General features: G+C 47.0%; 1 protein-coding gene and 1 long non-coding RNA gene across 8 annotated transcripts in view; one reads left to right on the forward strand and one right to left on the reverse strand.

The window, feature by feature from the left end:
- The window catches only part of LOC138741299 (CTP synthase 1-like), a 55,217-nt gene extending 51,103 nt beyond the window's left edge, over positions 1–4,114 (reverse strand). For 4 of the 6 annotated variants that reach the window (XR_011343441.1, XR_011343440.1, XR_011343439.1 and 1 more), the window contains exon 1: positions 3,940–4,114. Coding sequence is in view for 3 of the 6 variants with exons in the window: in XM_069895147.1 (XP_069751248.1) it covers positions 3,940–4,027 (88 nt within the window). In the remaining 3 variants the exon portion in view is untranslated. The remainder of the gene's footprint in view (positions 1–3,939) is intronic. The other 2 variants (XM_069895148.1, XM_069895146.1) reach the window with 1 other exon arrangement.
- Positions 4,115–5,154: 1,040 nt separating this feature from the next.
- The window catches only part of LOC138741866 (uncharacterized), a 57,905-nt gene continuing 47,957 nt past the window's right edge, over positions 5,155–15,102 (forward strand). For both annotated transcript variants that reach the window (XR_011343827.1, XR_011343828.1), the window contains exon 1: positions 5,155–5,612. This is a non-coding gene — a long non-coding RNA (uncharacterized lncRNA). The remainder of the gene's footprint in view (positions 5,613–15,102) is intronic.

A 15,102-nucleotide genomic window follows, 5' to 3' on the forward strand; every position in this document is an offset into this window, starting at 1 on the left:
GCTGGAAGGCGTGCACTGCACTGAAGCTGAGCTGTGGAACTGTGATATATCAATACTTGCAGTAGAGCTGATGAACAGGGAACTGGGGGTGTGTGTAAGATTCACTGTTTATAGTGTATGAGCGGGGTCGAATATAGGTTTACCATTGTCAAGAGTCTCTGAGTTTGGTCTGGTTGGGATACCTTGTGGTCAGACTTTACTTTTGTCATTGTCCGATGTGAATGTCTGTACTGACGCTCACTTGAATTAGTAATTCTATACTGTTTAACATTCTCCCCCATTTGTTTCCCAAATGTTAATAAAAGTTGCGCGTAATTGTAACACCTGTCCAGACTTGTCTTTCTGTGAACCCACCAAAACTGGATATTCTTCTCAACACAACAATCGGCACTGGGAGCAGGGAGTTACGATCGGACACACACGTGGAGTCTTAATCATGGGAGATTGTATAATAATTGTGTATGGGTGTCTTGCCAGGTGTACATGTTATTGTGTACCTGTTCACCGAGGGATTGCATCACTAATTTCAGAAAGAGGGGCAGCAGGAAAGACTCTTAGCAATTATAAAATCCGCGGGTGGACCATTGACCACGCCACACCAGTCGATTGGGTCTCCAGGTTAGACCCCCGTGGAAAAAAGATAGGGCACCTTGTGGTCTCCTACCCAGAGTTGAGGGGGGGAGGGGGGAGTTGTGGGGTAGCCCCATGGTTACTTAGGAAGCAATGGGATACCATGTTCTTTGTTCTATCCCTCGAACACCAACACCTTCCAATCATTCACCACGTCAATATACAGTAAAATCCCCTATTATTCAGAATTCAAGCAACTGGCAAAAAAATTGTGGAAAGATGTTAATCTCCATAGTTCCTGATACTTGGGGTTTTATGCACCAGAACTATATACCCCATGATATAGTCCCCCTCCTCTCCCACCATGTGCCCAGGAAATCCCCCCCCTCCTCTCCCACCATGTGCCCAGGAAATCCCCCCCTCCTCTCCTGGGGCATCTTTTACCACTCTTCCCTCCTTTCCCCCTTCCATCATTTCTCTCCACATCCAGTAAAAAGCTTGGGACCATTTCCACACACGCCCCCGAAAAAAAATACTTGCCTGTTTCCGCTCTGTTAATGGTTATATGGAACATCTCCCCTTCCTTAAAAGGAACATGGGATAAACCCTCCCAACAAAATTCCCCGGCCTTTCTCACCCCCACAAAGAAAAAAAAACACTGGAAACAACCTTTACCAAATAAATGTCCACCCCACCCTCCCCCAAATATAATGTTGTCCCCACACCCACCTCAAAAAATCCATTATCCCCAACTCTCACAATATAGAACTGCCTCCAATAAAAAAAAACTGACCCCATTGCCAGGATATCCTGACTGTGAAGGGGCCTCTAGATTCTCCCCCCCCCCCCCAAAAATACCACATTTATTCCCAGCTCCCTGGAAAAAACCCAAGACCCCTGGTCTTCTTCTACACCTGAAACTGGTGGTCAAAGCCCCAATTTCAGGCCAGTCCATCTCCCACTCCCCATACTGCATTGTTCGTCCCTCTCCGCCCCACCACTGCGTTGGCCACCCTCGCCCCCCCACCGCTGCGTTGGCTGCCCTCGCAACCCCACCGCTGCACCGTCGTCTCGCCCCCCCCACCGCTGCACCGTCGTCTCGCCCCCCCACCGCTGCACTGTCGTCTCGCCCCCCCACCGCTGCACTGTCGTCTCGCCCCCCCCACCGCTGCACTGTCGTCTCGCCTCCCCCACCGCTGCACTGTCGTCTCGCCCCCCCACCGCTGCACTGTCGTCTCGCCTCCCCCACCGCTGCACTGTCGTCTCGCCTCCCCCACCGCTGCACTGTCGTCTCGCCTCCCCCACCGCTGCACTGTCGTCTCGCCTCCCCCACCGCTGCACTGTCGTCTCGCCTCCCCCACCGCTGCACTGTCGTCTCGCCTCCCCCACCGCTGCACTGTCGTCTCGCCTCCCCCACCGCTGCACTGTCGTCTCGCCTCCCCCACCGCTGCACTGTCGTCTCGCCTCCCCCACCGCTGCACTGTCGTCTCGCCTCCCCCACCGCTGCACTGTCGTCTCGCCTCCCCCACCGCTGCACTGTCGTCTCGCCTCCCCCACCGCTGCACTGTCGTCTCGCCTCCCCCACCGCTGCACTGTCGTCTCGCCTCCCCCACCGCTGCACTGTCGTCTCGCCTCCCCCACCGCTGCACTGTCGTCTCGCCTCCCCCACCGCTGCACTGTCGTCTCGCCTCCCCCACCGCTGCACTGTCGTCTCGCCTCCCCCACCGCTGCACTGTCGTCTCGCCTCCCCCACCGCTGCACTGTCGTCTCGCCTCCCCCACCGCTGCACTGTCGTCTCGCCTCCCCCACCGCTGCACTGTCGTCTCGCCTCCCCCACCGCTGCACTGTCGTCTCGCCTCCCCCACCGCTGCACTGTCGTCTCGCCTCCCCCACCGCTGCACTGTCGTCTCGCCTCCCCCACCGCTGCACTGTCGTCTCGCCTCCCCCACCGCTGCACTGTCGTCTCGCCTCCCCCACCGCTGCACTGTCGTCTCGCCTCCCCCACCGCTGCACTGTCGTCTCGCCTCCCTACCGCTGCACTGTCGTCTCGCCTCCCTACCGCTGCACTGTCGTCTCGCCTCCCTACCGCTGCACTGTCGTCTCGCCTCCCTACCGCTGCACTGTCGTCTCGCCTCCCTACCGCTGCACTGTCGTCTCGCCTCCCTACCGGTGCACTGTCGTCTCGCCCCCTCACCGCTGCACCTTCGTCTCGCCCCCCCACCGCTGCACTGTCGTCTCGCCCCCCCACCGCTGCACTGTCTTCTCGCCCCCCCCACCGCTGCACTGTCGTCTCGCCCCCCACCGCTGCACTGTCGTCTCGCCCCCCCACCGCTGCACTGTCGTCTCGCCCCCCACCGCTGCACTGTCGTCTCGCCCCCCCACCGCTGCACTGTCGTCTCGCCCCCCACCGCTGCACTGTTGTCTCGCCCCCCCACCGCTGCACTGTCGTCTCGCCCCCCCCACCGCTGCACTGTCGTCTCGCCCCCCACCGCTGCACTGTCGTCTCGCCCCCCCCCACCGCTGCACTGTCGTCTCGCCCCCCCCACCGCTGCACTGTCGTCTCGCCCCCCCCACCGCTGCACTGTCGTCTCGCCCCCCCCACCGCTGCACTGTCGTCTCGCCCCCACCGCTGCACTGTCATCTCGCCCCCCACCGCTGCACTGTCGTCTCGCCCCCCCACCGCTGCACTGTCGTCTCACCCCCCACCGCTGCACTGTCGTCTCGCCCCCTACCGCTGCACTGTCGTCTCGCCCCCTACCGCTGCACTGTCGTCTCGCCCCCCTACCGCTCCACTGTCATCTCGCCCCCCCCACCGATGCACTGTCGTCTTGCCCCCCCCACACCGCTGCACTGTCGTCTCGGCCCCCCCCACCGCTGGAGTGTTGTCTCCCCCCCACCGCTGCACTGTCTGCTCTCCCCACTGCTGCATTGTCCACTCTCACTCCCCACCATTGCATTGTCCACCCTCTCTCCCCCCACCATTGTATTGTCCACCCTCTCCCCTTGTATTATACACTCACCCTCTCTCGCCCCCACCACTCCGTTGTCCCCTCCCCACCAGGACACTGTGCACCCGGTTCCGCATTACTGCATTGTTCATCCTCTCTCCCCTACCATCGCACTCTCCATCTCCCATGTCTCCCAGTCATTGCATGATCGATACCCTGCCTAGCATGATCCATGCCCATTGCATGACCACCACCCCCCCCCACCCCACGGCCCAACGCTGTTATCGACCGGTACCACCCCCCTCCTTCGGAACCTTTTTGACGCGCCGGCGGGCTCCGCAAACCACGCGTGGCGGCCGACTTTGATGCGGCGGGGCTCTGCTAAGCTCTCTCTGCAGGAAAACAAGAGTCGCCCACTCACCGCTCCGCAGCCGGCTGCAGCGAACGGTCAGCCGGGGGCTGCAGCGGGGCCAGTGAAAGCGACTGACAATCCTCAACCAACTCTGCATCCACAGCCCACGATGCACGACCCACGCTTCCAGGCCCAGGGCGCCTGTCAATCACCGCTGACGTCACGCGGGCCCGCCGCCTCTGTCAATCACCGCTGACGTCACTGGGGCCCGCCGCCTCTGTCAATCACCGCTGACGTCACCGGGCCCGCCGCCTCTGTCAATCACCGCTGACGTCACCGGGCCCGCCGCCTCTGTCAATCACCTCTGACGTCAGGAAAAGGCAGAGTATGGAGGTTGGAGGGATCACTTAAATATGCAATTTACAGGGATGACAGGAGACTTAGCTTTCATGTGCCAGTGGTAATCTGTGGTGCAATGAATTAGCACCCTCAGCTGTCAGGTAGAAGTGTATTGCGTCACATCCCACACCAGAGACTTCATTTGTGGCCTGAGCAAAAGTCTGCAAAAGGTAGTGGACACAGCTCTGGACATCACAGGTATAATCCTCCCCACCATCAAGAACATCTATAGGGTATGCTACTGTTGGAGAGCAGCAGCAATCATCAAGGAACCAAGCCTCCCAGCACGCACTCTATTCTCGGCCTTTACCATCAGGAAAGAGATAGAGGCGCCACAAGATTTGCACCACCAGGTTCAGGAACAGCAGCTACTTCGTCCATTAGACTCCTCAACAACAATCTCCATCAAGGACTCATTTAAAGACTCTTGCAATTTATTGATTTTATTTCCTCTCTATTGCACAATCAGTTTGTTTACATGTGTACAATTTTTTTGCATTACTCAAAAGTGGTCATTCTGCCTTACCGGCAAGAGAAAGGTTTGTATGTGATGTCATGTATGTACTCTGACAATAAATCTGAATTTGTGGCCGGAGCCAGGCTCGGGCTGGCTTGTTTTGTGTAGTACTTATCTCACTGCACTACTCTACACCTATGATCGTGTGGCTAATATTACGAGCTCCCATTTTAGTAAACTGGGATTATCACTGTAAGGGATAGCATAGACAGGAAGGACTGAACAGTCACAGTTAACATTTCACACAAACACAAGTCATAGTCCAACGACAATTCGATACATTGGAAGAACCGAGGGAAGGTTTGTCACAGTCTGTTCCAGAGTTTGATGCATTTGCAAAGACATTGTGATTTTGCAAAGAGAGAGCCACGCTGACGGCTGAAGAGAAAACAGTTTTTTGAAGCAGCTCTTGTGGCCAGCTATTTTTGTGAAATTCAAAGCAATGCATGCTCTGAGAATGACTGGGCCTTTTCAGTGGATATAACTGCCAGGAGAGTCTTTTTGGAAAGTAAAGTGCTTAATTTTGATTGTGACTAACAGCGGAGGTCACTTAGAGAGACTGCTTCATTTGACTAGCAGTGAAGTTACTCGGAGAGACTGGTGCCAGGGTCTTGGAAGCTTCATGGAGGCCTCCCAGTTCGAGTCTTGCCTACCAAAAGGATCAGGAATGTTATGACCACAGCTCGTGTGGATGGACATTTCTTCAAAGGCAACACAAGGAGAATTTGTGAGTCTGTAGCAACAACAACTCCAGTCGTCCCTCTCAGTTCAACATTAATTCAAAGGCCTACATTTCAACACTGAATTTGAAAGACTGAACTTTGAAGTAAGTTTGTAGATTTTGACCTGGACTGTAATGGTTTGGGTATATCACCCACATATACACTAGACACCTGCACATAGCCTGGATAGATTTAGTGTTAAGGCTATAATTTAAGAGTTAGAAATAAAATAAGTGTTTTAAAATTAAACACTGTCTGGTTCATTGCCCGTTGCTGCTTGTTACGTGCGGTTCAAATGCTGTTCATAAACTGGCAGAATCACAGACAGCAATGAGGAAGAGTACAGGAGGGAGCTAGATCAGCTCATGACATCTTTCAGCTGCTACCATTAGGAAAGAGATACAGGAGGATCAGAGCCAGCGCCACCAGGCTGAGGAACAGCTTCTTCCCGTGGGCAGTGAGGATGCTGAATGACCAAAGGAACTCCTCATACTAACCATCCAAGACTCTCATATTCATGAAACTACATCTATTTATTTATTTATTTATTTATAAATATGAATACTTCCCCTGCATATGTGTTTTATGTCTGTATGTGTGTTATGTCTGGCTGTGTTGCACTGAGGACCAGAGAACGTTGTTTCGTCAGGTGGTACTTGGGCAATCAGATGACAATAATCTTGATTTGCCTTGACTAGTTGAGCGGAATCACAACAACCTTGCCCTTAATGTTAGCAAATCCAAGATGTCAGGAGGAAAGCAGGAGAACATGATCCAGCCCTCATCGAGGGGTCAGCAGGGAGAGGGTCAAGAACTTCAAATTCCAGGGTGTTAACATCTCTGAGGATCTGTCCTCTAGCCTCCATGCCAATTCAATCATGAATAAGGCTCGCCAGTGGCTACACTTTGTGTGGAGTTTGAGGAGATTTGGAATGTCACCAAAGACTTACAAATTTCTACATGGAGAGCATTCTGTCTGGTTGCATCAGTGTCTGGTATGGAAGTGCAAATGCTCAGGACAAGAAAAAACTCCGTAGGGTTGTGAACTTGGCCAGCGTTATCACCGGCATCAGTCTCCACCCCATTGAGGACATCTACAAGAGGCAATTTCTCAAGAAAGCAGCCTCTATCGTCAAGGACCCCCACCATCCTGGTCATGCCCTCTTCAATCTGCAACCATCAGGAAGGAGGTACAGGAGCCTGAAGACAAGGGCCTAAGGCACAAAAATAGCTTCTTTCCCGACACCATCAGCTTTCTAAATGGACAATGAACCACAGACATTTTATCCTATTTACTTGCACTATTTATTTATTTCTGAAATAGAGTTCATTGTAATTATTTGCACTGTAAAGGAACAAATTCTGTGAGAAGTTCATGACAATAAATTCTAATTCTAATTCTGATTCTAGTACTTTGAATATCTTGGACCATGTCTAATTTTCCTTTCATCACCAGGAATCTATTTATTTTAATTGGGCATTTCGATGTTAAAGGTGGTATTGAAATGGAATTCTTTACAACTTTGCTGGCATTCACCCACATTTAGCTCACTTCATTTGTTTGTTAAGAACTATTTTGCAAGACGATTTACTTCTTAAACCTAGATTTAATGGATGACATATTTTGCAACAGCAGTAATACTTACTGGTGTGTTGAAATCACACTTTTCATTTCTCATGTTCAAACTGATACATCGTAACTGTCAAGAATTAATTCTACATTGCTGGTATTAATAAACTAATGATATTTTAAGTGGTGGAAGTGGTCATAAGGTTTCCTTATCTGCGGATGATCTTTTGCTGTTCATTTCAGATCCTGATCATTCAGTCTCATCCATGTTGTCATTTCTTCATCAGTTTGGCTAATTTTCAGGTTATAAATTAAATCTTCAGAAAAGGGAGTTGCTTTTGATACTACCTTCTTTTTAATTTAGCTAAAAATCAATTTAATTATTTAGGTGTTTCTTCTTTTTTTCTTTGGCTTGGCTTCGCGGACGAAGATTTATGGAGAGGTATGTCCACGTCAGCTGCAGGCTCGTTGGTGACTGACAAGTCCGATGCGGGACAGGCAGGCACGGTTGCAGTAGTTGCAAGGGAAAATTGGTTGGTTGGGGTTGGGTGTTGGGTTTTTCCTCCTTTGTCTTTTGTCAGTGAGGTGAGCTCTGCGGTCTTCTTCAAAGGAGGTTGCAGCCCGCCGAACTGTGAGGCACCAAGATGCACGGTTGGATGCGATATCAGCCCACTGGTGGTGGTCAATGTGGCAGGCACCAAGATATTTCTTTAGGCAGTCCTTGTACCTCTTCTTTGGTGCACTTCTGTCATGATGGCCAGTGGAGAGCTCGCCATATAACACGATCTTGGAAAGGTGATGGTCCTCCATTCTGGAGATGCGACCCACCCAGCGCAGTTGGGTCTTCAGCAGCGTGGATTTGATGCTTGCGGATTCTGCCAGCTCGAGTACTTTGATGTTGGTGATGAAGTCATTCCAATGAATGTTGAGGATGGAGCGGAGACAACGCTGGTGGAAGCGTTCTAGGAGCCATAGGTGAAGCCGGTAGAGGACCCATGATTCGGAGCCGAACAGGAATGTGGGTATGACAACGGCTCTGTGTACGCTATCTTTGTGAGGTTTTTCAGTTGGTTGTTTTTCCAGATTCTTTCGTGGAGTCTTTCAAAGGCGCTATTTGCCTTGGTGAGTCTGTTGTCTATCTGTTTGTCGATCCTTGCATCTGATGAAATGGTGCAGCCGAGGTAGGTAAACTGGTTGACTGTTTTGAGTTCTGTGTGCCCGATGGAGATGTGGGGTGGGGAGCTGGCTGATGGAGGACCTCAGTTTTCTTCAGGCTGGCTTCCAGGCCAAACATTTTGGCAGTTTCCGCAAAACAGGACGTCATGCGCTGGAGAGCTGGCTCTGAATGGGCAATTTAGGTGTTTCTCTTACGAAAAATATATCATAATTTGAAGAGAATTTTCTTTCTTTATTGATTCATGTTAAGAAGTCTTTATCTCAGTGGTCTCCTCTTTTGATGTCCTTAATTAATGTTAAGATGAATATGTTCCTGTTTTTGTTCCTAAAACGTTTTTTTTATTCACTTGATTCAATTATTTGGAAAAATATACATCCTCGTCTTAATAAAGTTTTCCTTCAAAACCTTACAAATAAAGGTGGTTTGGCTTTACCTAATTTCAGATTTTATTATTGGGCATCTAATGTATCATTTTTTGGATTCATTGTCAGGATGGAATGGATGCTCCAACTTGGATTAATTTAGAAAATAATTCTACTATAAAATATTCTTTTATTTCGATACTTGGGGCAGCATTATCTTTTCCTGCTTCCAAATTAACCACTAACTTTGTTGTTAAATATACTTTGAGAATTTGATTTCAATTTAGAAATTTTTTTTGGATTTCAGAGATTTTTACTTGCTAGCCCTATATTATTTAATTCTTTTTTTCCACCTTCTATGCAAGATTCTGCTTTTCATGAATGATTTAATTTGGGTATCGAATCTTTTCAAGATTTATTTACTGATAATAATTTAGCTTAATTTGAACAACTATCTTTTAAATTTAAATTACCTAAGTATCATTTCTTTAGATACTTACAAATTAGGAGTTTTTATTAATTCATTATTGTTGAGACTTCCTCAGGACATTGTTATAAATATGATAGGGATGATTTATAATTTTAAACTGAGTGAAAAAATAAGCTGATATCAGGTATATATGATTTACTACAAGTGCCTAACCTTTTACCTGGGGACATTGGGACTGGACACCTGCTGTTGTTCGGAATCTTCCGGATTTCGGAATCATTTTAAAATTGTGGGTCCCTTTAAGTCTGTCCAAGTTGGGCTGCCATCTCTCCCCACCCTCGCCTGCCCAAGTAGTGCTGCTGTCTATCCCTCCCCATTACTTGCCCACCCACCCGAGTTGTGCTGCTGTCTCTTCCTCCCTAGTGCCTACCAAGTTGCACTGCCATGTCTCCCCCACCACCTCACCTGCCCTCTTGCCTGCCTGAGTCGCGCTGCTGTGTCTCCCCCTCACCTGCCTGCCGAGTCATACTGTTCTCTCTCTCTCTCTCTCTCTCTCTCTCTCTCTCTCTCTCTCTCTCTCTCTCTCTCCCCCCCCCCTCTCTGCCCCCACCCCCACTACTGTACCAGTGCCAGGGGAATGGCTCTCTCTCAGTTCCCCTGCACTGGTGCTGGTACAGCGGTTTCAGCTGCATGGGGGAATTGCGGGTGGCAATGACAGCCATTAATCCTGCATTGAGCCACCACTGGGCTGACTGAAAGAGCTGCAATGCTGGTCGGGTGTCAGTATATGGCGATTTGAAGGTGCATATAAAGTAAAGGAATGACATGGGATATTCCATCACGAGTTGAGTCATGCTAGATGGGTAGGGTACTTATAAAGTAATGATACCATTAATAAACGATGCTGAACGTAATGGGATACATGGGAGTTCAGCGAGGGTCATATCGGTCATGTTTTGTGCCAAATTCCATCTTTGATGAGCAGATTTCATCTACTGAAAATGCTGGTTTTTGGTGGTTGCCATTTTTTGGAATCCTGGATAAAAGGTTAAGCACCTGTATTAAAGTCTAGGGATAATTTTTTACTAATTACAGGATAAGATTTTCAGCTGTCATTCTCATATCCTAATGGGATTCTTTTTTAAAGTTGGTAAATTCCTCCTCTTTATGTGCCCTTCATTATCTTCTACAATTTAAGGTAGTACATCAGGCCTACTTTTCTAAAGTTTAATTGGCTAAATTTTATTGCCTAATATTTCTTCAAATTGTGATAGATGTAAGACTGAAGAAGGTACTTTATTACATAGGTTTTGGTCTTGTTCCTTCCTTTCCAAATTTTTAGAAGATGTCTTTCATACCTATCTTTAGTTCTTAATGCAAATCTTATATCTAATCCTTTAATTGCTCTTTTTGGATCAACTAAGGTAATTGATTTGAAATGAACAGTGTCTCAATCCCATGTAGTTTCTTTTGCTTCCCTTATTATTAGACGATCATGATGGCATGTCCAACTTTGGAAAAAATCAGATGTTCCTCTAATGTAGCAGATTTAAACTATTCAAGTTCATAGGGTCCTTTTATTAATTTTTTTTCATAATCCATAAGATCATTTATATCTTGTCTTGTGAGTTTATGATTTTTTTAATGGTAATGAAATTGTATGTATTTACCAAAAAACTTTTGAAGAGAATGTTGTAGAATTTGTAGTACAGTATTAATTTATTTTTTAATCTTTTTCAATTAGCCACGATATAACTGATTAAATGATAACTTGATCAGTTCCTTTTTTTGTTTGATTGTTATGATATATAGTTTATATGTTACATTTTTTGGACTCTTCAGGCCTCCCAGGAAAATCCAAAATTTAAAAAAACACCCCAATCGCAAGTAACAAAGCAATAAAATAAGCAAGTTAAAAAAATCCTCAGCCTACTGGGCAGAAGCAGTGATGGCCCATGGAGCTGTAGCAGCGACATTGTGTTCCTGGTGGGAGCAGGAACCTCGGCCTACCAGGCAGGAGTGGTGACGGTGACCTCAGGGTCCTGGGTAGGAGCGGTTATGGCAGCATCCAGCAGTGGAGAGGTATTGGGGAGCAGTGGTGCTGGTGGTGGGGAGGTGCTTCCAGCATCGACTTAAACAACGAATCGACATCAATCTGGCTTTTTTTTGTGAATTTAGGATTTCACAACTCGACTTATATGCTGAAATATACAGTAAGTCACAAGATCACAAGACAAAGGAACAGAACCAGGCCACTAGGCCCATCGAGTCTGTTATGTAAATCTACACTAAGCTACTCTACACTAGTTCCAATTTCTGGCCTTTTCCCCATAACCCTTGATGCCCTAACTAAAGAGATATTTGTCTATTTCTTGTTTAAATACTCCCAATGATCTGGCTTCCACTGCTGTATGTGGCAGTGAGTTCCACAGATCCACGATTCTCTGGCTAAAGAAGTTCTTCCTAATCTCTGTTTTATATGGATAATCTCTAATTTTCAGACTATAATCCATTGTCCTCGATTCACCCACCAAGGGAAACATCTTACCCGCATCCACCATATTTAAACCTTTCAAAATACGAAATGCGTCTCTAAGATCTCCTCTCATTCTCCTATACTCCAATAAATACAACCTAAGTGCTGCCAAATGCTCCTCGTACGTTAGCCCTTGCAATCCGGGAATCATCCTAGTAAATCTCCTCTGCACCCTCTCCAACAATGTCACATCCTTTCTAAGATAGGGGGCCCAAAACTGCACACAGTACTCCATATAAGGCCTCATCAGTGCCCCATAGAGTGTCATCAACACCTCTTTACTCTTGTACACTATTCCTCTTGAATTTAAGGTCAACGTAGTATTCGCTTTCTTCACTTCCAATTTCACCTGGTCATTAACTTTTAGATTTCCTTGCACAAGGACACACAGGTCCCTTTGCACATCCGAGGTCGGAAGTTTCACCCCATCCAAATAGTATTCTGCCTGTTTGTTTCCACTGCCAAAATGTACAACTGTACATTTCTCTATGTTAAATCTCATCAGCCATAATTTTGCCCAGTCTCCTAATCTGCAACTTTACAGTTTCGACTGCACTTCCCACTCCGCCACCTATCTTGGTGTCATCTGCAAATTTGGCCACAAAACAATCCAAATTTGCATATTTCCTCTTTCATATGACCTCTCTAGATTTAGATAATGATGGCTTCTACTTTCTGTATCATTATAGTAAAGTTTAATAAAAATATTGAAACAGAATAAACTAGTTTTGCTTTCTGAACCTCTTTGAAATTCCAAATTGCCACAAATCTTACATAAATCTATTTCTGGAAGTATTACCTACGAAGAGATACGCCAACACAAATCCCCAATGCATTTTGATCGCAACCCCTAACTCATGTTCACTTCTTGATCTCGCAGGGAGATTGATATCATTTTGACAAGGTGCACTGATAACACACGTATGCATACCAGTCCCAAATTTTACTTTGGAACAAATTTCTTGAATTCCTTTGTTGAAGACCATGTTACGAACAAAGATTTAGATATACTTAATATCTTGATATATTTACATATATCTAGATAATATCAAGATACATATGTATTTAATATGTAGATATATTTCAGAAATATTTATTGTTATGAACATATTATCTCAAAATTTGTTGTTTTGTGACAGCAGTATTGCGCATTACAGATGCAATATTACTATAATTTACAGTTCTGTAAATATAATATTTAAAAATGAATAGATAAATTGGAGGCAAACAAGAGAAAAAAGTGAGGTAGTGGCTGTGGTTCATTGTCCTTTCAAAGATCTGATGGTGGAGGGGAAGAAGGTGATTCTGTACCATTGCGTGCTCATCTTCAGACTCCTGTCCCTGATGGTAGCAGTGTGAAGAGGGCATGGCCTGGGTGGTGGAGGTCCTTGAAGATAGAGGCTACTTTCTTAAGACACTGGCTCTTAAAGATGTCCTTGATGGAGTGAACACTGATGCCCATAATGGTGCTGGCTGAGTTCATAACTCTCAGTAGCCTTCTGTCCTGTGCATTGGCACCTTCGTACCAGAGAGTGATACAACCGGTCAGAATGCTCTCCGTGGTACATCTGTAGAAATATGGAAGAGTCTTTGGTGACGTACCAAACCTCCTCAAACTCCTGATGATATATTGTCGCTGGCGAGCCTTCTTTGTGATTGTATCAACATGATTGTCCCAGGACAGATCTTCAGAGATGTTAGCACCTGGAATTTTAAGTCCTGTCCCCCTTCCACTGCTGACTCCTCCATGAGGACTAGTTTGTGTTCTCCTGGTTTCGCCTTGCTGAAGTCCACAATCAATTTCTTAGTTTTGCTAGCACTGAGTGCTAGCTTGCTTTTGTGACACTACTCAACTCAACTCACCACTAAGAGACATCAATTTTCTGTGGAACTGGCTGCCTCTGCAGGCCCTGTGGTACAATGGTGAAGCTGAGATCACGGCTCTGCATCAAGATCACATCTGCTTGTCTTCTGGTTCTGAATCTCCAAGTCATTAGTGAGCCATCGGCACCCAACGAATTTCAGGACGTCTGCTTGCCACCATTCCTTCATGAATCTTGAACCTGATCCCTGGTTTCCAGAAACCGGTGGCTCCTTTGGTGGGGTTGGTTGAGATTGAGATTGGAGGTGCTGCCTAGACATCCAGTAAACGCAAAGAGGTGCATTTCTGCAGCAGGTAGACACTTGCTCTGGCACACAGTTTCCAGCAGATGGCAGCAAGACATAAGGCAATGGAACAGCATCTTCCTGACTGGAGACATTGTAGGAAACAGCAGATGCTGAACCTGAGGCTAAACGCCATATGCCAGAGGAACTCAGCAGGTCGAGCAGCATCTGTGGGAGAGAAAGAATGACTGACGATTCAGGCTCAAACCTGTCATCAAGACTTCGCAAGCGACACAATCCACATCCCATTCTTTTTGTGCCACGAGCAAATTTCAAGATATCATGTTTTGTCCCCAAATCGTTGAAAGTACAAAATATGCAGCCCAGAATCAATGCTTGTGATTCCCCATTGGTTGCTGCCTGTCTAAAAAAAACATTTATTTCACTCTCTGATTCCTTTTCTTGCCAGTACATGGACTCCGAGCCCATTGCACACTAACCTTCACGTGGGAAGTAAAACACAAAAGTCCGCAGACACCGTGGTTGAAGTAAAAACACGATGCTGGAGAAACTCAGCAGGTCAAACAATGCGCCTTATATAGCAAAGAAAAAGATACATAACCAATATTTTGGGCTTGAGCCCCTTCAACACGTGGGTCCTGATCAAAGGCTTGCTAAAAATCGGAACCTGCCTATCCCCTATTTTACTCACCTATTCTATCATGTACAGCCTCCAACACCTCCAGGAATTTTGTCAAATGCAAGTTCCCTTCAGAAATCCATGTTGACCTTCTCTAATCTGAATTTTGAACTTAGTTGTACTGCAGGGTAACAGGCCCTTCTGGCCCACGAGCTCATGCCCCCAACCCCCCAAACCCCTGACGTAGGTTAAAATATTGATTTATTTTCAAAGTATGCTATATAGAATATAGAATGGTAGAGCACAGTTCAGGCCCTTTAGCCCATAATGTTGTATCGACATGTAAACCTACACCCTGACTGATCTAACCCTTCGTCCCCTCAGAACCCATAACCCCACCATGTTTCTTGCATGGTCTAAGAGACTTTTGAATGAGTCTATATATCAGCCTCCTCCACCACCCCTGGCAATGCTCTGCCACTTTGTGCGTGAAAAGCCAAAATCTGTTGTCTCCCTTAAACTTTCTTCCACTCCCCTTAAGCCTAAATCCCAATGGCATGAACAGAGATTTTCCCAGTTTAGGTAACCTCACCCAGAACCCCTTCTACTGTTTCTGTCTGTCCTTTACCTGCAACCATATTCAATTCTCTCCCAATCATCCTTCAACCCCCGGATGTCTCCTCCCCCACCTACCTCCTCACTTCCCCCACATTCATTTGCCCAGAATCCTATCCCCTCAGGCCCTCTCCCTCATTTTATGTTAGATATTTCCT

This window comes from Narcine bancroftii, chromosome 8 (assembly GCF_036971445.1).
Source record: "Narcine bancroftii isolate sNarBan1 chromosome 8, sNarBan1.hap1, whole genome shotgun sequence".
Lineage (NCBI taxonomy): Eukaryota > Metazoa > Chordata > Chondrichthyes > Torpediniformes > Narcinidae > Narcine > Narcine bancroftii.